This window comes from Nomascus leucogenys, chromosome 3, assembly GCF_006542625.1.
Source record: "Nomascus leucogenys isolate Asia chromosome 3, Asia_NLE_v1, whole genome shotgun sequence".
NCBI lineage: Eukaryota > Metazoa > Chordata > Mammalia > Primates > Hylobatidae > Nomascus > Nomascus leucogenys.
The window spans coordinates 88,312,567-88,337,665 of record NC_044383.1 but is presented as its reverse complement, the minus strand read 5'-3'; the positions used below and the strand labels follow the sequence as shown (position 1 = coordinate 88,337,665).

Below are 25,099 nucleotides of genomic sequence, written 5' to 3'. Positions count from 1 at the left end.
CATCAAAAAGTGGGCAAAGGATATGAACAGACACTTCTCAAAAGAAGACATTTATGCCACCGAAAGACACATGAAAAAATGCTCATCATCACTGGCCATCAGAGAAATGCAAATCAAAACCACAATGACATACCATCTCACACCAGTTAGAATGGCGATCATTAACAAGTCAGGAAACAACAGGTGCTGGAGAGGATGTGGAGAAATAGGAACACTTTTACACTGTTGGTGGGACTGTAAACTAGTTCAACCATTGTGGAAGACAGTGTAGTGATTCCTCAGGGATCTAGAACTAGAAATACCATTTGACCCAGCCATCCCATTACTGGGTATATACTCAAAGGATTATAAATCATGCTGCTATAAAGACACATGCACACATATGTTTATTGCGGCACTATTCACAATAGCAAAGACTTGGAACCAACCCAAATGTCCATCAATGATAGACTGGATTAAGATAATGTGGCATATATATACCATGGAATAATATGCAGCCATAAAAAGGGATGAGTTCATGTCCTTTGCAGGGACATGGATGAAGCTGGAAACCATCATTCCCAGCAAACTATTACAAGGAGAAAAAACCAAACACCTCATGTTCTCACTCATAGGTGGGAATTGAACAATGAGAACACTTGGACATAGGAAGGGGAACATCACATACTGGGGCCTGTGGTGGGGTGGGGGGAAGGGGGAGGGATAGCATTAGGAGATATACCTAATGTAAATGACAAGTTAATGGGTGCAGCACACCAACATGGCACATGTATACATATGTAACAAACCTGCAAGTTGTGCACATGTACCCTAAAACTTAATGAATAATAAAAAAATTAATGTCCAGTTTAAAAATCACTTGTGTTTAACTACCTCAATACTTCCTAAATAAATGCATAATAAGCATTGGGGACCTATATAACTAAGATTCAGAACCAGAATCAAGAAATCTTCACTATGGCATTACTGTCATTTGCTGCTCTGCTAAGCAGTGAACCCTGCTTTAAATATGTTCAATGTTTTCCTCAGTTCATAAAGCTCGGCTCATGAATCAGCTTATTATCAACCTATCTTTGAAAATTCTGACTTTCAAAGGATTTAAATTCTCATTGAAAACAGACATAAAATTACTTAATCTATTTAATATTTGTGTAGAAAACAAATATAATGTATGTAAGGAATTATGGAGTAAGTAAATGATAATAGGAAATAAGATGAAGAAGATGAGATACAATGTGAGGTGAGTACATGCTATTCAGAGGGGATGGGAAGGGGGAATTATTGATGAGTGCTCATTTAAACCTACAAAGAGGTGAAGGAATAAAAGTGATGGTAATATGGTTTGGCTGTGTCCTCACCCAAATCTAATCTTGAATTGTGGTTCCTATAATGCCCGTGTTCGGTGAGTGGGACCAGATAGTATGTAATTCAATCATGGAGGTTGTTATCCTCATGCTATTCTTGTGATAGTGAGTGAGTTCTCATGATCTGATGGTTTTATATATTCTATATATAAAATATAGAATATAGAATATAGAAAAATGCTGCTTTGCTCAGCATTTTTCCTTGCTGCTGCCATGTGAAGAAGGACATGTTTGCTTCCCCTCCACTAGGACTGTAAGTCTCCTGATGCCTCCCCAGCCATGTGGAACTGTAAGTCAATTAAACTTCTTTTCTTCATAAATCACCTAGTCTCAGACAGTTCTTTATAGCACTATGAGAATGGACTAATACAGTAAATGGTTACTGGGTTAATGTTTGCCACATTTCAAGGTCAAATCATGAATAAGAAATTGGATAGACATGAATTTTATATTCCTGGGTGACTGCAATGTGAAGTATACAATTATTATGAAAACCACAATGAGATACCATCTCACACCAGTCACAATGGCCATTGTTAAAAAGTGAACAAAAAAAAATAACTGATATTGGCAAGGCTGTGAAGAAAAAGGAACACTTATAAACTGTTAGTGGGAATGTCAGTTAGTCCAGCTGCTGTGAAGAGCATTTTAGAGATTTCTCAAATAACTGAGTTGAACTATCATTTGACTCACCAAATCCTTTGGATTTATACCCAAAGGAAAATAAATTGTTCTACCAAAGAGATACATTCACCTGTATGTTCATCGCAGAGCTATTCACAATAGCAAAGACAAGGAATCAACCCAGGTGCTCACCAACAATGGATTGGATAAAGAAAATGCGGTACATATACACTATGGAATACTATGTAGCCATAAAAAAGGACAAAATCATGCCTTTTGTGGCAACAAGTGTGCAGATGGAGGCCATTATCCTAAGCAAACTAACGGCCAAAAAAGAAAACCAAATATTAGATGTTCTCACTTATAATGGGAGCTAAACATTGGGTACACATGGAAATAAAGATGAGTACAATAGACACTGGAGACTACTAGAGTTGGGGCAAAGGGGGCAAATGTTGAAAAACTACCTACTGTGTGTGATGCTCACTATCGGGGTTATGGGATCATGCACACTCCAAACCTCAGCATCACACAACATAGCCATCTAACAAATCTGCACATGTAACCCCTGAATTTAAAAAAAAAAGTTAGAAAAAGAAGACACTTCATGACTTTTTTAAAAACTAAATATATAAATAGAATGATTACGAAAGCATCAAAAACAGATATGAAATTTTCATCTAGAGTTTGGTTTATGCTCACTGTCCTGCAGTTTCAAAGAGTAAATACATGTAATACATTCTAGAAATGATCCATCCAAAAAGATTTTATTAAGAGGTTTAAAAGACAAACCATGAGTTGCCCAGTATGACTTTTTCTTAACATGCTGATGCTAAAATCTTTACTTTTATATTGATTATACTTTTATTACAGCGTGTACTGTATTTCCATTCTGCTCCTGCCCGACAAAAATGCTATTTTTGATAGTGTGTATAGGTAATCAAATCTCATTTGAAGTACGCCGATATAATTGGTAAAATTCTGATTTTTGTGTGTTTATTTTTCAGGACTTAAAGATAAAACTTCTTTGTCCAAGTGTCTTACCCTGTTTTTCAGAACACGTGCTTTCAAATTATCTCATTGTCCAATATATCTGATAGTATCTGCTTAAGAAGTACTTGAAAATGACTTTTTATGAGTCTATGTTTTAAATATTATGTGTTTCCAAACGCCTTTATCTATTATTCGATAGCTATGACATATTTCTCTACTTCAAAACTCTGTTAATAAGTTTACCAATTTACCCAATTCTTTTTTCTGAAGGAAAGTGTGATAATATTATAGCTATGGTTTCAAGTAATCACACGTACAATGTAAAGTTAATTGCACTCCTTTAGTGTGGAAAGAAAAAAAGGGTAGGTGGATAATTTCTATCTACCCATTTATTTGGTAGACATTTATTGACCATCTTGACTATGTGTAAAGCATTGTGGCAAGTGCTATGGAAGATACCAAGAAAATCAAATCATTCCTGCCTCAAACAAGACATTGACACCTACACAGAGGAAACAAAACATGCACATCAATAGAATGTAATGCTTGGGAAAATCTATTTGTGGCATATTCCTGATTACAAGTAGTTTTATACATTGAATTGGACAAACTGGCCTGGATGGAAAAACAGGATTTATGCATTTAACAAACACTCATTTTCTACTATGTGTTAAGTATCATGCTAAGATACAGTTACTGCCCTCCCACAGCTTATATTCTAACTAGGAAAGGACCTTAACGATGTATGTATTGAAAGCCACAAAGTAAAATTAGAATATTTTAAATCTAAATGTTGCTAAAAGCAAATTAATCTACAGTGAACAAAGAGAGTTTAGTAGATTACAAGGTATCAAAATCATTCATTTTCATGGAAATGAAAATACAAGGACATAAAGGACAGTTTAATGCTGTTTAATATTAAATACTGTCACATAAATTCATAATTGAATTTTTACTTGAATAAGTCCTGTACCTACTGGACTAGCCCAAATTGGGCCTGCTTAGTTGGTAACAAAATGTTGAGTTACCTTTCAGATATAATAAAACCAAAATCTTCAGGTCATGTAGCCTAGGCATGCACAATAGAAAAAGCTTTGATATCTAACAACACCCCAAACCAATCAATCTTCCCCTCTATACCAATAAGACTGGGACATGACTAGAACCTGAATACTAAAACTCTTTCAGAAGCAAGGGGTCCCTAAATTGAGGAGACAGATTTGAATCCACTCCTGTCTCCTTGCTGACTACTTGTCCATTTGAAAAAAGGCAAATAAAGCCCTTTTTTCCTCAAAAGCCAGTGTTTTGTGCACATTGGACAGTGAGACAATTTGCTCTGTAACGGTCCCACAGACATTACTTCTAATTTTCAATGATCCAAATTGGATAATGCTTTAAAAATACAAAAGATTTGATCAGATGAATATCATAATAAAATATGTAAAAAATAAACTCCAGTTCAGTGGCTATATCTTTTGCAAAATGAATTTCCTAGAAGAGCCACAAAACCTTAAAATGCAATTAGAGGTGATCAGGAAATTACATGGATGAAGGCACATGATTTTGGCACAAAACAACAGTGGTTAATGTTAGTGTAATTACATATTAGCATACCAATACATTTTCAATACATTCTTCTTAATTGAGAAAACTAGATCTATTTTCTTCTTAGGAGAAAAGATGTGGAAACTTTCTTTATGTTAATTCTCCCTCTGCAAATTGTCTGAATCATATCAGTTCATTTTAAATTGAATTGGCTTTCAAAATATAAATAAACCTGACCAAGTACACTGTTTTGGTCATGTGTGGTGTTACATAAGATAACATCCCTCAGGTAGAATACGTGCTGCAATTAAATGAACTGCAGCACTAAAAATAGTGTATTTGAAAAAGCATCTGTTATTTTTTTCATAATTCAAGCTTAAAGACTTCCCTGACCCTTTCCCTTCCAGACAAAATTAGATATACCCCTTCATGTTTCCCAAAATATTTTCAGAATATCTCTATTGTTGTACTATCTAAAGTACATAAAATGTATTTAATGTTCATCTCACCTAGGGTTTATGTGTTTCTCAGTACCTAAAAATGTGAGTGGCACAAAAATGCTAAATGAATAATACTGAATTTTTTTCCACATGGAAATATCATGAAGAATATCTTATTTGAGCAATTTTTTTCTGAAATTTCTATTACTCAAATTTACTTTGAAAAGAAACTTTATGCAATTTAATGTGAAAGGAAAATCCAGTCACACTGAACAAATTTCTACAGCATTAATAAATTTCATGCTATGATTTTCCTTTTTTTAACTTTTTAAAGTTTTGTGGGGCTTTTTTTGTCTTTCTGTTTAGATTTGCTGTATGCTATAAGGAAAATGTCATCTAAAAAAGCCACTTTTTTATATCTGTTTTCAGTTACATTTATTCTGCTGTTATGGTAGTAATAGATGCAAATCATTATTTATTATTTAATAACACACAGATGTTCCATATACCACAGATAAACAAATTTTTCAGCCCACTGCTTCAATAGTGTCATTGTAAATTTATACTTAAATTACATACAAAATTTCTATTATTGACTTTAAATAATCCTAGATTTTGGACATGCTTCCTCACAGAATTCTCTTGCCCTTAATTTATATTTCTATTTTCATTTTTACATACATTTTGTTTCAGCAATGAAATTCCCAATTTCACGCCTCTTCTACTCCAAACTGTTTTTCTTTGTTTATTTAAGAAGACATTGAAACTTTTTTTTTTAAGAAGCATTTCCTGACTACATTAAGGAAAAGAAAGTGTCAGTGCTCTGTACTGCATAACAAATTAGGTGCTTCCAGTTTTGTAGGGGCAAAATTATTAATAGGATGGATAGGAGTGTACAGAAGTCTCCATTTATAGGTCTCTATAATATCAGTTTAGTATTTTACTTTCTCTCAATCTTCAAATTGTGACTGTGCTATGTTTTTTCTGGGAATATTTATGTCCAAAACATTTTTTACAGACATTTTAAGTAGCTTAAGTTCAGAAGTCATATTTGAAGGAACTTAGTAGTGTACATTGGGGATATTTATTCAATAATTCATGATACAATTGCCAAATAAAATAATCCTTAGCTCTGGTTTTTGCTATAATTTTGCAATTAATAGCAAATTAGCAGAAGATTGCTATTAGGGAAACAATTTCTTTTAAGTATTCTCAGAATACATCACAGCAAAAAAAAATTAAATTTAAAAAATATATAAATATTTCTAAACATAATATTAATTGTGGAACTGCATGGAGAAGACATTCTTTATTATATTAGTACTGAAAGAAAAATTAAACACTTAACAAACCTTTTTTTAATAAAATATAGTCATTATATTTGAGAACTATTATTACTGCTGTGGTTACAGTGTGTTTCTCAGAATATACATTCAATAAATGCTTGTTGAGGCTCTATCCTGGGATAATTTCTAATGAATCATAGTCTAGTATAGCATAAATCAGAATTACACTGATCTGTGATAGCCCATGTTTCTGGATTAAATTTCAAAATATCCTTGTCACTGAACCATTTTGTTTATATCTTCAACAGCTCACTGATTAAATTCACGTTGAGAAAAAAGTTTAAAAATAACTATATTAGCCCTTTTAAAAAATGTTATATACTTTTCATAATTCCTAATGTCTCTGTCTTCTGAGATTATAATCACAGAGTGTCTCTTTAAAAGTAAAAATTACTTGCTTTTCAAGTTGCTTTTTTACAAAGAAGAGAAAATTACTGGCATACATGTTGTAGCAGAATTTGGTGTGTTGTGGGGGTACTGCTTCAGAAAGGGCGTGAAAGGAATTCAGGCTTTCACTTAAGTTGAAGTCCAATCAGTATGGACTTAATAAACAAACCACAAGTGGATGAAAGAACTAAATTTGAGAAACAAAAACATTAAGAATATTAAAAAATAGGAAAATATCTTTTTGAGCTTCAGTTAAAAAGAATTTTTCCAACAAATCACAAACATCACAAGCCATTTAAAAAATGATTAAATGTGACAAACTAAAACTTTAAAACTTCTATATGAAAACACACACACACACATACATTCACACACATGAACACACACATGCACACACACACAACGAAATTAAGAGATAAAGTCTTAGCTGGGGAAAATATTTGCATTATAGGCATTCAGAAAATATAATAAATTACTACGCATTAATAAGAAGGAATGAAGTAAATGGGGAATTCAAAGAAGGGGAAATTAAAAAGCCTATAAATATGGAGAAAAAGCATGGCTAGTTATGAGTATCTGATAATTAAAGCAGTTTGATTCTATTTGTCCCCAGACTATTTGACCAAATTCAAATAGTCTAATGCACTCTAATAGTCTAGTCTAAATGTCTAATCTCAAGTACTAATGGTTTTGCAGAGGAATAGAAATTCTTCTAAAGTATTGGTAGAAATGTAAATTAGTAAAAATATTTTGGAGAAAAATCTTTTTAATATCTAATGAAATTTGTTTTTCTGATGAGGTCGCTAACAAAATTGGAAAAAAATACATGAACTATGATCAACAATTCCTTGTTCATATATTTCACATGTTTATGGGGTAAATGAGATGTTTTGCTACAGGCATGCAATGTGAAATAAGCATATATCATGGAAAAGCTTTTGCATAGGTGCTATGGAAGATAAGATGTGCATCTTCAATTATAGCATTTTGCATGTTTACCAGTAGAAGACTAAATAAAAATGATATAATCCTGTTACATGGTACTATTGAACAATTTTGGTTACACCTGGAGAGGGATGAGGAAAATGTAGTTTTATATTTTATGATTGATGTGGAAAATACTAAATTGAGAAAAATTATGGTGAGGAAGGCACTTCAACATTATCTGTAATATTTTATAACTTTTACATTAAAAGAGACACTTGAAGCAAAGTTAATAAATATGTTAATAGTTGTCACTTTGGGGTCATAGGAAATTATAAATTTGTACTTCTGATTTTAGTTGTTTTTGCCAACATTTTAAAAATACCATAATAATAGTATTTCTACTCCCCAACAGTTTTTATTTGTTGTTGTTGGTTGTAATTTTTTTTTATTATTTGTATTTCTTTCTTTTTTTCTTTTTTTTTGAGACGGAGTCTCACTGTGTTGCCCAGGCTGGAGTTCAGTGGCGTGATCTCAGCTCACTGCAACCTCTGCCTCCCAGGTTCAAGCGATTCTTGTGCCTCAGCCTCCCAAGTAGCTGGGATTACAGGAGTGCACCAGCACGCCCGGCTAACTTTTTTGTGTTTTTAATAGAGACGGTGTTTCACCATGTTGGCCAGGCTGGTCTTGAACTCCTAACCTCAGGTGATCTGCCCACCTTGGCCACCCAAAGTGCTGAGATTACAGGTGTGAGTCACCGCGCCTAGCCTTTTTATTTTCACAAGAAGTACTAGAGTGCCTCAACTAGGATGCAAAATTAAACAATGTGCTGTCAAAATTTAAAGCTATGGCTGTGCAAGTCAATTCTCATTTAGAATAAACTACTTTTGATTTAGTGTTTCCATTTTTGTGATAATACCTGGAGCCTTTTTAAGTTCCCTGAAAAACAAATATTTGATTTCCTTTTCAACATATAATAAAAGAGCAATCAGGAGGCAAAAGCAAAGTGTAGTGAGGTCCTCCAAGGCTCATTTATGAATCATAAAAGGCTTGATAATATTAAATACCAATTGCAATGCCAAGGCAGCATGCTGGGAAGCATTTGGACAGCTGGAAATCTGTGGCATCATGGGTCTTCTTAAAAATAATGTAAAATACTGAATTAGATTCCAACAGACTTCCCATTTTACTATATTTGTTTTCTAAGCTGAAACAGAATTTCTTTCTCATTCTGGTTTTTTAAGAAAACCTGTCAGATGATCAAGTTTTGTTTACTTCTAAAATTTCAACATTTGAAGCTACAAAAATGACCATAATTTAAAAAGTAAGCATTTATTGTCCAATGCACTCTTTTACCTACATCAAATGGTTAATTATATTAAAACGCAAATCTCTTTAAAGACAAAGAAGTTGTAAAGATGTTTGGCACTTATAAAAGAGCTAAATTTTAAATGTTACTATTTAGATAACTTCTCATAGTCTACAGAATTCTAATGGCGTAAAGGAATGAATAATGTGGCTTTAAAATCTGTTTTTAAATGCCCCTTTTCTCTGATAACATTATAGCACACATTTAGTCAATTATTTGTTTTAAATATAATCATGGTTCAACAGTAATCCTGTAAACTAGCTCATGGGGTTGAATAGACAAAATATAGCAACATTCAAAAACATTGGCACCTTTTTGGATACATTAACCATAATAATAATTTTAATAGTAATAATAATAACTACTTTTCTTGAGTATTTCCTATTTGCCACTCAGCACATTAAGGCCTATGCAATGCATTCATGTCCCAAATTAGAGTTTACTTCTCAAATCTGATTTGAAAACCCATTAAGTAGCTCAGTCTTAGAACTGTTTGTATGCTGTTTCTTCAGTTGCAACCCAGGTTAAGTAGCAGTTTTTTGACTAGGGATCAGGTTTTAAAAAGGAAAAAATTGTATTTATAGGCATGACATTATCCATCAGTGCCAGGAGCTCTTCATACACTGAAGCATGAGGGACCTAATATCTACAGAGGGATCTACCTCACTGTCGTGAAGCATTTAAATTTTTCCTGCTTCCTGTCATTACATTTTCCTTCTGTTGTGTCTCCTCCAAATATACCCAATCTCTGCTGTCTCACTGATGTATTTAACGAAGTTAAAGAAGGCTATAGTCCTGCTCTGTTCTCAGATATTGACATTTAATCCACATCGTCATTCAATGAAGTCAGTATCGTTATTCCCATTGTATAAATGATAGAAGTCACTCAAGACAGAGTAAGGAACTTTCCCAAAGCTACACAGGAGAGTAAGAGAGAGAGAAAAGTTAGAGAGAGGGTGCCCAAATTTGCACAGTTAAGAAGTAACTGTAGATCTGTTGACTGTGAGTACACAGTATTCCCTCACACATTTTATCAGCATTATGACAGTAGGTCAGAGATTCACCAGCAGAACACTGGCTTAAGGATATTCTGAAATTTTGCCTCCAGCTGGGATTAGTCTGTGTGAAAGATGAAAGGACAAAGAATTTCAAGTAATAAGGAATGTCTATGATTAAGTGCCAGAAGTAGTAGTTCTACAGGTGTCAAAGAAAGTAGGCTTTTTAGAAGAATAAAATGGCACAAAAAGCTTTTTGGAGTAGAGCCCCAACAGAGAACTCTGGGGATGGACATTAAACAGTTGACAAGAGGAAAGAGCTGAGGACTGTGCAAACCATCAGGTGTCAGGGGACAATGAAAAAGAAATTAAGGGCCAACATGAGTACTTGAAATTATATACTGTAATCTTTCAGTATCTCTGCAACGATTTCAGTGAGAAAGCTTTGAGATAACATTGCTGATTAAATGAAAATCTGACTATAATGTATATATGCATTCCTGGAGATGATATTAAAGGGAGGAAGTATATAATAGAGACATAATAAAATGGCAAACGTATGAGCTACATGGGTGGGTGAAAAACTAAAGATAGGACAGATCTGAGATTTATTTTCAACCTGCCCCTACAGATGCTTTGTGCATTACTTTATTAGCTTATGCATGGATGTCTACAAGCATAAATCTTCTCTGAGGTTTTCCAGTGCCAAGGCAAACACCACCAGAGATTTGGAAGTAATTTTCCTGCCCTTGTCACTTTAAGCAGTCCCATAATAATATGTTGTGGTAGCTTATTGCAGCTTAGGTGTTTTCCCTTATGCTAATGAATAATTCTAGTTGGCCTTAAGAATAACATGCTTATCACAGTTGTCTCATGAGCCCACAAATGAGTTATTAACTATAACAAAAACACAACCCAAAGCTACAAGTGAAATGTATACCCAACTTAATAAAATGGTTGCATTAGCAAGTTTCTGTGTAGTCATCTCTACTATGTTAGTCTCAATAGCTAAGCTTGCTTTTAAGAATGAAAAATATGATAAAATATTTTATAAAATAGTATACAAAAGGTTACGATGCTTCAATTTCAAGAAGAAGGTATTGCCCTGTTTTCTTGGCCCTTGAACAGACACTTTCACTGGGGATTTTGGAAGGCAACATAACAATAAAAGCATTTGGAATATATGTGGCCATATTCTCAAAAGATCATGGTGCTTGAGTATCATGTTTGTTGTGGAACATTGTGAAATATTTGTGTCATTCTTTCAATAAATATTGTTGAATGCTGAACATTTTCTGTACTATTATTATTTATGTCTCCTAGTTATTTTCAGTATATTTGAAGCAGATAAATAATACCAAATATACAGTACAATACAGAAGATTATGAATGCAGCAAACTGATATGATAAAATAGCATCCTAATTTAGATTCAAATCAGTTTAATATCTTTCAAAAGTTATCAACTTTTTATAGCTAATCAAAAAATTTCAAGTCATCAATCATCAATCATCATAAAAACTCAGAAGATGATCAGCCCAATGGAAAATCTGTTAGGACTGAAAGAGTAGATTATTAGTATATAAAGGAAAGACAAAATAGATTGTTTTCTTCCATATTTTTTCTGTAATAGGACATATATTATTAACATTTTAAAATGTATCAAACTATGAGTTTCCACAAAATTTATTTTTTCAAGTGTATTTGAAGCCAGCCACAGTGGCTCATGTCTATAATCCCAGTTACTCCAGAGGCTAAGGCAGGAGGATCCCTGGAGTCCAGAAGTTTGAGACTAGCATGAGCAACATAGCAAGACCACGTATCTAAAATAATAATAATAATAATAATAATAATAATAATAATAATAATAATAAATAATTGGCTAGGGATGTTAGCATGTCTACCCACAAGGCTGAGGCAGGAGGACTACTTGAGCCAAGGGCTTCAGGGCTGCAGTGAACTATGATTATGCCACTGGACTCTAGCCTAAGTGACAGAAAGATTCCATCTCTTAAAAATATATAAATACAAAGAGAATAAAATGTATTTGAGAAATGCTGGATTAAGATCCTCAAAGATTTAAAAAAGAAAATAAATCTCTTCACTTTGTCTTACATGTGAAGGAAATCAAAATATTTCACCCCAAAATATGGCTTCCTGGTATAATGAGTATTTTAAGTTAAAAACTCTTGGGGATCAATGATCACTAGAAGAGACTTTTTTTCCTATCTACAAAAAGACAGAATTTACTCACCTAGGAGAACAAGTGTTCTTGTTTCCCTCCCTGTAATCTTATTATCCATTACAGGAAAGAAAACAAAAAATCTAACCACATCTGAACAGACCCTTTTGCAAGATAATCACTGTCTTCAAGCATCATTTAAGTTCTAAAAAAACGAAACTGTTTACAACTTAATTTCTGTTCCGTAGTAATCATTTATTGCCCCTCCATAAAATTTATTCTCTTTGCTTTCTCATAAACTATTTTACCAGGATCCAAGCCCCCATTCTCGTTGTAACCTCAAGATAGTAATACAAGCTTCTGTACTTCCTTGGGAAGTTGAGTTTTCATTCTGAAGGGTCCTGTATATACGAGTTAAATAAATTTGTATGTATTTTCTCTTATTAATTAATTAGCCTCATTATCAGTGATTTTCAGCAAAACTTTAGGGGGTCAAGAGCTTTGTCCCCTATATGTGTAATTCAAATTTGACAAAATATCAATCTATAAGTATAAGAAGGTCCAAAAATGTTTTGATTTTGTCTATAATGACAACTTCAAGTTTTTTTTAAATATTAAGAGTAATTTTCAAACAAAAATAACGGTGTCCCTGCTTCGTTGGTATCCTAAATATTATTTGTTTTGTTCTTCTTTATCTTGCCTATTGCTGATCTAACAGTGAATTTGACTCTCTACTAATGCTTCTCTGTATTTAATTAGTCTTAATATAAAACTGCCATTCACAACATATAGGTCATTTAGGTAGGAAAGCACTGGTATGTTTGTGACAGCAAAGGATCCAGTTAATAAACTTCACTACTAAAACTTAATACTGATCTCATTGACTATGATTAAATTCAAATTTAATAATAGTAGTGCTATAGTCCCTACAGATTTCTCATTGTAATACCGTCTAAGTGTTTTATGTTTTAGCCCTCAACACAAACACTCATAAATACTATAGTAGAAGACAGAACAAGTAAGAAGACACTAAGTTTGGGCTTATTAGTTACATCTCTATTTATTGATTATCTACTATATGTCAGACACCGTGTTAGAAAATTCCTATATATCATTCCTAATTATTAAAATGATAATTTATCTCTATCTTATGTTTCAGAAAGTTAAGTTTCAAAGTGTTCAAGGCAGTGTTCTCAAGGCATGCAACTGCATAGTTGAAGAATTAGGATTTGAACTCACCTTTGCCTTACCAAGTGCTCAGGAGCACACTATTTTATGGAGCCCTACTGGGTATGGGAAAGTGGAGAAGAGGGGATGATGTTTTCAAGGAAAAGGTCTTTTTTCAAGGACTAACAATACCTAATGCCTCAGAAATTCACTTTCTCCTAATATCTGAGAAATAAAAATAAATCCAAAGCCCCTCAAACAACTGAATGGACCTCTTCCCCGCCCAGGGAACCCCAGAGTATCCTTGAAAACTGTATTCTCAGCCATGACAGGAGGCCTCATTATACGCCAACCTCCCCACTGACTGCCTTTAGACTTTCTTCCCTAAAGAAGACAGTTCACAAGATTTCACCACTGACAACAGAAAACGGCCCTTTTGAAAGACTTCACCAGTGATATCAACCAACCTTGATGCTGCCTTGCCTTTTTTTGCCTGTTAGACCATGACCATTGAATGCCTCTAGCCACCTTTAGAGAATGCTTAGTAAGGATTTTCATGTCCTGTGCTTCACTTTTTGATGCCATATGGCTGAAAACTCCACCCTCAGACCATGCTAATGCCACCATTTTTGTACACGGGATCCATGGAGAGGCATGTTCATGTTCTTGCACAAGTTTCTCCTTTCATAAATATTTATGACTTCTCCTATAGCCCATTGGGGAAAATATATATATAATATATAATATATATATATTATATTCAGCCACCCTGCTTAGCATAAATTCCTGTTCCTTTTGCCCCTCCCTTGAAGTGTCTGCTTTTGGCGTCCAACCAGAGACTATGCTTCCCAACCTGTCTGAATGGCCACCCTGCATGCTGCAACCCTTTGTAAGAAACAAAGTCTCCTCTTCTAAATTTATAAATTATACTTTTTAAAGTTAAGATGTCTATCTGAAGTTGCATCTTCATATTGTACCACCAAGAACCATCTTATTTAGATCATAATGAATTTGAAAGATCATACCAAACCCTGTATGTTTAACGTCCTCTTAAGAAGGAGGGATGGAGAAGAAGGTGACAAACGTGTTATTTCTAAAATAACAAAGACTTGCAATTGCAAGAGCTAATTAAAAATACTAAATACTAATTAAATACTAAATTCTAATTACAAATAAAAGGCCTGATTCTTCCAACTGAAAATAAGGAAAGAAACACCCCTCCTCACTCCTTTTTCTTAGAATACTTACTTTAAAAACTCATAGTTATAGGTCATTTCTCCCTCTCTCTTTAAAGATGTATATAACTCCTTTAAAAGCTAATTAAGCCTCTTGCTAACTTTATGGCCCAGGAAAGCCTTTCTCAAGGACCTGGGAAGTATCTCTTTGAAATGTAATAATCAAAAGAAATAATGTTCCATCTCTCAGTTTCTGTGGAAAATTTAATCTGTTTACATATATAGGGCTATTTATCCCTCTTAGATTCTTTATATTTAGTGACAAGTACTATCTAGCTTAAATAAAATTATTGAAGGAAATACATGCTTGAAATATATCACTGCTCTTTGTAGTTATTACTCATATACATCAAGAAAAAAGAATAAACCTTGTAGCAACATAACAAACTAATAAATAATGAGGGAAGGGACTTACATGATCAATTAGTTCACGAACCATTCCATTCCACTGTCCATTGGCATCATCCTGGGCTCCATATTTCCCATCTTCCACAAGTCTAATTTCATATGTAAAGCCAAGGATTGTAGATAACTCTCTGAGGAGATCAATGCAATAGCCTTCAAATCGATCATTGCCATAGAGAGGTTTGTCAGACTTCTTAAAAAGGACATAGGGTTCTTCCTGAAAACGTTGAACAAGAAGAAAAGAGGTAACAGTTAATCATGAAACTCATCATCAGAATTATAGCTTTTCTTAGAAGACAGAATTTTTCTCATTAATTTAGGACAACAGTCAACTTTATTTTCTTCTAATTATAATTAATGTAGTCTAGAATATTAAAAGAAAATTCAGGTTTTGTAGGAAATAGTAGTTCTTTACAAAAAAATACTTAACTATTATAATCCCACCATGACTATATAATAAAAATATGGTATATCTTATATCTTATGCCATAAATCTTGTTATATATAACAAATAATATGTGATATGTAATATATGCTATATAATACATAATATTCAACATCTAATTTCACCATGATTATAATACCCCAATTTGAATTATATCATTTAATCAATATCTGGTATGCTGTTGTCTCCATGGGATCTATGGATAAAATTAATGAAAAAAATTGTTGACTAATTGTCTACTATGTGTGAAGAATTGGAGTGGGGACTTTTTATATATATAATCGCATTTTGTCCCAACAACCATGAAAATTACAACTACTATATTTAATTATAGTTTAAAAAGTAGTAGTTTACTATAAATATAGATGAAGAAGGCCGGTGCCATGGCTTGCGCCTGTAATCCCAGCACTTTGGGAGGCCAAGGCGGACGAATCTTGAGGTCAGGAGATCGAGACCATCCTTGCTAACACAGTGAAACCCTGTCTCTACTAAAAACTACAAAATAAAAATTAGCCGGACATGGTGGTGGGCGCCTGTAGTCCCAGCTATTCGGGAGGCTGAAGCAGGAAAATGGAGTGAACCTGGGATGTGGAGCTTGCAGTGAGCTGAGATCGCTCACTGCACTCAAGTCTGGGTGACAGAGCAAGACTCTGTCTCAAAAAAAAGAAAAAAATATATATATGTGTATATATATATAGAAAGAGAGAGAGGAAGAAAGTGATCTTTATCAAGTGCTTATGAATTCATCCAACATCATTTTATGGAGCATCTATTGTGAGCCAGCCCTCCTCTATATAAATAGAAATCCTTGAGCCATGAAGTTCATGATAAAGGGAAGAAAACAGTTAAAAAATGCCTAAACAAATACAACACATATTATCAGATCCTCCTAAGTGGTATAAAAACATAAAATAGGTCAATAGAAAAGAAAACAACTGCAAGGTACTTGGTAAGATAAGACAAGTCAAAATTAAGTAATTTCCTGAAAGCCTTTTCAGAGAAGGTAAGAGATGAATGAAGTATAATCCAACAGATGAGAAAGAGTCTAGACACTTGAAACTCTGAAAACAGGGTATTTCAGGCCAAGGACACAGCATGGTAAAAAGCCCTGAGACCAACATAATATTGGAGTGTTTCAGGAAGAGGATAATTGGCAACAGTGTGACAGAAGTCACATCCAGTAAGTGAGTTGGTTGAACAAGATGAGAATAAAAAAGGGGTGAGGAGCCAATTTTTGTGAGGCTCTGCAAATTAGGCCCTATAAGAAATTTGTATGTTTAACTAAGTGCAAAAAGATTCCATGCATTAGCACATTTTATTGAAGGCACTTGCACATGGTATGGCAGACCGTGCTGCTATGAATAAACCAAGGTGCAACAATTGGTTCTGCTATTCACTATTTGCTTATGGGCAAATCCTCTGTTATCTTAGAGGAAGCTATTACAGAGTGAGAAAAGTTAGGAAACTCCCATGCCAGTCCACCTAGGAATGTGCTCACCCTCTTCCCCCACCCCTGGAGAACAACAGTCATCCCATGAGAGCTATCCTAAAGGAGTTTTAGACATGACAGCCATGTGTCAGCTTGCCCACACTCATCTAAGAAATAATCAAGATTATTTTCATCTTCCTTCCCATCTCTGTGGACTTACCTCATCTCTATACTGTTGTATGCACCCTGCAGCCTCACCTCCTGTTATTCTGACCCTTTCTAAACACTGCCACTGTGTGTTAAAGTAGTCCTGGTCAGAGATTGGCATGTTGTTGCATATCTTCACCTGATTTTTAGAATGACCATTTTATCTCCCTGCTCTGCTGGACTGTACCCTGATGACATTGCTTAGCCTTCAGCTCTCTTTCCTACAGACTATTTTCATTTACCTCCACATCTCTGGGAGACAGAGGCACATTTGGTGTTTTCCCTGCCCCTCATTGCTGTCCCCACACCATTTGTTCCCCTGCCTCGTGCAATCACTACTGCTCCTCTGAGACTCATTCCACCCTGCTAGACCAGGCTTTCTCTCTCTCTACAATTGCTGTCTTTCAATGAAATCTGGTTCAAAAGTTTTATTAAGTAGGAAAAGAAGCCTTTACTTTTCAAATATTTGACTACTGGATGGTAATTTTGCTCTTTTTTCTATTTCTTATTATTCTCGGTATATTCAAAATCCACCTACATGAAGCATCCAATACAGCTGATCTCTTAGTTCTTTTATTTCCTCATTACCAAATTATTTCCCTCATTGAAGTCTAGTCTCTCTTCTGCATGGTCACAACTGCAGCCTGCATTTGTCAGAAAATTAGTTAGGATTTCTAACAAACCACTCATCCAACTCATTGTTTAATCACACCCACGCCTATGCTCTTCAATCACATAAAGCCCCTCAATTCAGTGAACTCACATTTCCCTACTATTTATCAATCTCCTCCTGACTTCACTTCATTATCTGGCCCAAAATTCCATGGTCCATTATTATAATTCCTCAGTTAAATGTTTATGTTCCTAAAATTAGTTATGAGCTCTATCCCTTTTTCTTAAATTTTATTCCTATTTTTTTCTGATCCACACACATCAAATTCAATAACATCTTTATCCTGATGACCTCATAATTTATATATTAGGCCCACACTTCTTTCAAGTCTTAGGCACACATATCCAATAGCACTTGTCAGCATGATTTTATGTCTCATAGACATTATATTACGTCTCACATTTAACATGTCCCAAATATAATTCTTGTTTTCCCCAAAACTTTTACATGTTTTCAGTTTTCTCTGCTTTTAGAAAATGGCACCATCATTTACGCTGCTACTCAAAGTGGTTTGTGAGTCATCATCTTTGCTTCCCTTTCTTTTAGCTCATTTGATACCGAGAAACACAAGGGATCTTATTGAAGGATACATTGAATTATCTCCCCACTACTACTTGAAATCATCACATAGGTTCCCAATGTGTTTAGAATAACATTCAACTTCATTGCCATGAGTCCTAAAACCTGTTGTTCTACCACTTGCTCTCATCTTGGTAAAAGGCTTCACAACTCACAACACTGATTAAGTCAAAAGCCAGGCAATCACTCTCAAACTCTCTGTCTTATCCTTTGTAAATCCTGCAAATTCTCCCCTCAAAATATACACTGATTCCACTAATTTCTTTTCACTGCCCCTGCTAGAATTATGGCTCATGTAACCTTTATTTCTTATCTGAATTCCTATTGTAACTACATTTTTTACTTTCCATTTCTATCCCCCTCAGTCCATTCTCCCCAGAAAGTTATAGCAATCTTTTAAAAATTAAATCTGCTTTTATTGTGCATTTGCTTAAAACCCAACAGTGGCTTTTCATTAAAACTGGAATAAAATAAAAACTGTTTATCCTGGTCTTCAAGGCCTATTCTCTTTGAACTTAGCTTCTATTCCCTCTCTTTCTCATTTTATTCCAGGCATTGGCCTTCATTTTGGTCTTCAAACTTGCCAAGTTTGTTTCTAACTCAATGCCTTGGCTCTTTGCACTGCCTTTTTATTGATTGATTGATGATTGATTGATTGATTTGATTGATTTTTCTGACAGGGAGGATCTATCTTAAGATCTTCACATGGTTGTTTTCTCATCATTTAACCCTGTGCTCAAAATTCACCACTTCAAAGAAACCGCATATATATGTTACCTCTTTCCTCTAATGTACTCTCCATTATTCTACCCTGCTTTGTTTTGCTCACAGCACTCATCCCATCTGAAGTTTTGTTTATCTTTTGATGTATGTGCAATTTTTTCTTCACCTATTATGACATAAACCCATGAGTACAGAGGAATTAGAGATTATGTTCATTAATTTATCTCAGTGCATAGAAGAAAATGACTGGCAAGCCATTGGTGCTCAAGGCGCATGTGTTAAATGAATAAAATATTCATCATAAAGGCTTAAAACTTACCTTTCTCTCTCCAACTCTATTTTCTTTTCCTTAAGGTCTAGATATCCTGTTTTCTCCCAGTTTCAAAAATACAAAGCTATTTTCCACCTCAAAGCTCTTTAACCTGTTGTTCTATCTGTCTATAATGCTCTTCAAATGGTGAGCTCTTTTGCTTCCTTTAAGGCTCAAGTTAAATGTAAAATCTTTCCTTTGGTTCTATCTAAAGAGAATCTTCTCTCTTATTATCTATCTCAATATTTATTTTCTCACAGTACTTAAGTCATTTTCAATTATTTTATTTGCTGGCTTACTATTGGGTTTTTGTCTCACTCTCCTAAAATATAACATTTATATGAACTCACTATAATATCTTCCATGCCTAATACAATGCCTAGCATATAGTAGGTGCCCAGTAAATACTAATTGGATAAATTATTGATAAATTAGTTACTTCTATAACTCAATTTTCTAAATTTCTAAATATATTTAACAATACATTTAAAGTTGTTTGGAGAATTAATTAAAACAAACCTGGCAAAAATCAGCTTCTTAACATAATTTCATTATTTCAGCTTCCCAATAATTTTTCATGATTTTTTTTTTTAAATGATAGACTTAGGCTGGGCGGTACAGCTTACACCTGTAATCCCAACAGTTTGGGAGGTCGAGGTGGGTGAATCACAAGAGGCCAGAAGTTAGAGACCAGCCTGGCCAACATGGTGAAACTCCTGTCTCTACTAAAAATACAAAACTTTGCCGGGTGTGGTGGCAGGTGCCTGTACTCCCAGCTACTTGGGAGACTGAGGCAGGAGAAGCGTTTGAACCCGGGAGGCGGAGGTTGCAGCGAACCGAGATTGTGCCATTGTGCTCCAGCCTAGGCAACAGAACAAGACTGTCTCAAATTAATTAATTAATTAATAGACTTAATTTTTCTAGCAATTTTAGGTTCACAGCAAAACTGAGCAGAAGGTACAGACATTTCCCATATCTCCGTACCCCTCCTAGAGGCCTAGTTTATCCTACTATCAACATCCAGCACCAAATCAGTACATGTTCACAACGGATGAACCTTCACTGGCACATCATTACCACTCCCAGTCCATAGTTTACATTATGGGCACATTCTTGGTGTTGTCTATTTTATGAGTTTTGACAAATGTATAATGGCATGCATCCACCATTGTAGTATCAATACAAAATAGTTTCAATGCCCTAAATATTCAATGTGCTTTTACATATTCATTCCTTTCCCCACTCTAACTCCTGGCAACCGTTAATCTTTTTAGTAGCTCCAGAGTTTCTCCTTTTCCAGAATGTCACATAGTTGGAATGTGGCCTTTACAGATTGTTTTCTTTCACTTGGTAATAAGCATTTAAGTTTCCTCCATGTATTTTCACGGCTTGATAGCTCATTTCTGTTTTGTGCTGAATAATATTACATAGTGTGAATATACCATAGTTTATTTGTCCACTCACCCACTGGAGAAAATTTTGGTGGCTTCCAAGTCTGGGCAATTATAAATAAAGTTGCTATAAACATCCATGTGCTGGTTTTTGTGTGGACATAAGTTTTTGGTTTATTTGGGTAAATATCAAGGTGGATGATTGCAAGATCATATGGTAAGAGTATGCTTAGTTTTGAAAGAAGCTGCCAAACTGTTTTCTAAAGTGGCAGCCCTGTTTTCTATTCCCACCAATAAGAAATGAGAGGCTTTGTTGCTCCACATTCTTCCTAGCATTTGGTGTTGTCAGTGTTCTGGATTTTGGCCATTCTTATAGGTATATGGTGATGTCTCATTGTTGTTTTAATTTGCAATTCCCTAATGCCATATGATGTTAAGCATTTTTTCATATGTTTCAACGCAGCCTTATTGGGACTATTTTAATTTGCCATGTAAGTTTTCATAGAGGTTAAATAATTTTCCCAGGTCACAAAGCTAAGAAGAGGTAAAGAACAACTAAGAAGAGCCAACAAAATAAGAGGTTTGAACCTAGGTTTTTTGAATTCCACAATACCTACTTTTCCCACTATTTTAGGTTGCTTTCTACATCATAATATCATCTGGGAGAAAACCATATATGTTGGATTTTTAAACTGAATCAGATGGGATTCAGAAATTAATCTGTTAACTACATCCAAAGCTACATATTTGAGCTTAACATAAGTAAAAGAACAGTTAGGATCTTGTCTGATTTTTAGGTACCATTTGATCACATATAAACTTTATTCCCCAGGGGTACACAAAGTACTGCAAATGTAACAGATGTAGTGCCCTTCCACCCAAGAGGTTATCATACCCTTTTGCCTCACTACTCTTCCTGGCCTGCTAGTCTTTCAAGTAGATAACACATTTCCATAGATCATAGTTTATATGCCCTTGTTATCTTAGAAAGGGAAGAAGCCCTGTGGTGAAACAGCTTTCTGGTACTCAGTATTCACATTTCAGACATATTTAGGTGTTTCTTTTTCTGGTGCTCCCACAACAACTTTTGAATACTTTTACCATAGTATTTATCATACTGAGTAGTAGGTGTTGATTTGTATGTAAGCCTTCTGAACTAGACTTGAGCGATTTACTAGGCAAAATGGTTACTTAATTTTGCTTCAAAAGCACCAAACATCCCCTGGCACACAGCAGGCTTACCAATAAAATGACTGCTGAAATGAATTGAATAGAAACGGATTGTTCTGGTCAACCAGGGAAGCCAGGGAAACCTGAACTTGAAGGAAAAAAATTGAGACAGGTAAATTCTACCATGAGGCTCCGGCATGATGGTAACAAACCCTCAAGTCACTAACCCATGTGTAGAGGGTTAAGCACTTGAGGAGAATATCATATTCCCTTGCAGAGTGGGGGAAAGACTGAGAATACAGGGTTGGTGGAATGGGAAACAAATAAAGCATGTAGGTATAGTAAATTAGCTCTATTAACTTCATACTTTTGTTTCATTTAGGTTATGATTTTCAAGTACAGAGTTTGTTTTGTTTTGCTTTACTTAAAAGGAATGAAGACCAACAATTTGCCAACCCCCATGACTAAGCAATAGTACTAACATTTCCCAAGCACTTACTATGTGCCAAACCCTGTTCTAAATGCTTTACTTGGATTATTTCAATTGTAATCTCCATAACAACTACATGAGGTCAGTAATATTATTTCTATTATGAAAAAACTGAGGGAAAGGGTGTTAAGATTTTTTTTTTTTTTTTGCCCATAGTCAACAGCCAGTATACAACTCAGCCAGGCTGACTGCTGGACCACTTACCCATCCCTCCCATATTTCCTTGATTAAATAATTCTTAGTGGCCATTTCCAAACTCCATATGAATATAAAATTGTAAATAGTTCATTACATAATTAAACACCTGTTGTATGACTTGTTTTTTTAGTTAACTGGGATTAGCCACTGGGCTATACTGTATGCAAAATGGTATTAATTATTGAACAATGCCATCAAGACAACTTTATGGAAGAAAATAAGTAGTAAATATATAATACACAAAATTCATTTTCTACATGACGAATCATCTCATTTCTAAATAGGAGCACATCTTTTTAACATAAAGTATTTTAAGAATTTATGAAAATAGCATCTATTAAACTAATCAGATTTAGGTAGCAACATATGACTACCTAAAAATGCTTTTTCTTCTGTTTGCATTGTTAAATTATAATTGTCTCTATTTTAAATTAAATTATATTTCAAAGTACTTTTTATTTATTTTTCACAGAAACTGACTTGAACACTGGATAAAATATAATCAAAGTTGGTGTTAGGAGTCTGTGAAGCATATGAGGGATATATGTGTGCAATAAGTGAAAACAGCAATATAATTGTAAAAGTTATTAGGCTATTTAAATCTTATTAATCTAACTTGTCCTACTAGCCTCCTACCTGTTAATTTGATTTCCTTCACCTATAAGCTAATAAGAAAACTTCTGTCATAGGCAAATAAATTTGTTGATCCCAGATTAAAAAACCTACTTAGCTGTATGTCTTAAACAGGTTTGCACATCACTAGAAAAAAAAACGTGTGGTCTGAATGTATCTTTTTAGTATTTATGGATCTCCACAATGTCAAATATTACTCTTCCCATATTTAATTCTGACAAGTAAGATGCAGTTTTCTTGCTGTGATTCCTATCTCCAGCTACACTGTGTCATGGGATAGTTTTACATCAAGTTATGACTCTCCTTTAAACTCTCTTTCTCTGTTTCACACGGTGCAAGGATAAATAATAACCTCACGTAAGAGAAGAAAAATGGTACCAAAAGCAATTACTGTATCACATACCAAGTTCAATGAATAATATGATAAAACTCTCCTGGGCAACTTTACTGATTTCTCATATAGTCTTAAATCTCCACATCAGCATTTGCTAGAGGTAAAGGCACTTCATTCCACTGGCATCTGTAATAAGGATTTGTCAGCATTTCTACTATCAACCCCAGTTTTAAGGAACCCAATAACTCATATATTTTTATCTGCATTAGACTGGGAGTTGGCACAGAATGAATCCCAAATGAAGTTCTGAAAAAGTAAAATACATTTTAAGGTTGAGGGAATAAAAATGTTTTATTTAAATATAAAAAACTTTTAATAATGTTTAAAGCATATAACTCATGTATCTCTCAGCTCTCATCTAGGGCTCAATTATCTTTTTCATATGTTAACTCTGAGATATCAGTGTCTTACTCATGCTACTTAAAACATAGGGACATTAAAATGTAAATTAATTTTAATGGGGTATGTATAAAATATCCCCTGCTATTACAGTGATAAGAATAAACTAACCAATATATCTACCCAAGCATACACTGAACTCTTACTCTGTCCCAACACTCTTCCAGGTGCTAGGTATACAACACTGAACAATGAAAAACAAATTGAAACAACATAGAACAATTCCTGCCCTTATGAAACGCTCAATCTAGTGGTGAATTTGAAATCCCTACCGATTATATATTATTCTGTATTTATTTACATGTCCACTTTGCTTCATTAATTATCAGAAGTGGAATGTGGAATGTTTTCACAGGCTATGTTTTTGAGAAACAGGGACATGTGTCTTGTTTTAGAGCATTGTGGTGAATCTCAGAACATAGGATGCTGCAGCCCACAAATCATTTATTTTGAAAAATAGACAGGTATATTCAGGTAACCCCAGTCTTGTTCTTAAATTTATCCTTATGACTAAACAACTTGTAAAGTTTATTTGTGGCAACAGCTGAAATTCCACTTTCTTAAAGATATCAATGCATTTAGAAAATATTACCTAATGATGCCTTTTTTTTTCCTTAATGAATATAGGGTTGACAGAAAAAAAAAAAACACCCTCCTTTTTTTAAATAGCATCCCTATGGGCCAAATGAAAAAGACATAATGATTAATAATCTAAGATTAAAGTAATATTATGGCAATTGAAACAAAACTGAGCAGTTCATATTTTCCTGAAAATAATTTATTTCCTTCTATTTTCTGAGCAGTGTGTTCAGAGTCTCTATATCTTATTACTGCCCTCTCACTGAAGGCATTAAATCATAACTAGTAAGAGGGCAATCTGGTTTTTATAGAGTATGGAAATCAAGGCAGATGTTAAGTTGATTGAAAGTAGAAGGCTGATGAATGGGCAACAGAAATAGTGGAACAATTATGCTTTTCAGGAAGGTGAGTTGGTTCATTATAACTATCAGACTTATACCTTAACAACAATAAAACGAAACAGACCTCAACATCTTTCCCCTCAAGTGCTCAAGAGGTGCTCAG

General features: G+C 34.3%; 1 protein-coding gene across 12 annotated transcripts in view; it reads right to left on the bottom strand.

Moving 5' to 3' along the window:
- Positions 1-25,099, bottom strand: part of GRIK2 (glutamate ionotropic receptor kainate type subunit 2) — a 672,448-nt gene that overhangs the window by 188,622 nt on the left and 458,727 nt on the right. For all 12 annotated transcript variants that reach the window (XM_030809503.1, XM_003258377.4, XM_030809504.1 and 9 more), the window contains one exon: positions 14,986-15,192. In XM_030809503.1, coding sequence (XP_030665363.1) covers positions 14,986-15,192 — 207 coding nt within the window. The remainder of the gene's footprint in view (positions 1-14,985; positions 15,193-25,099) is intronic.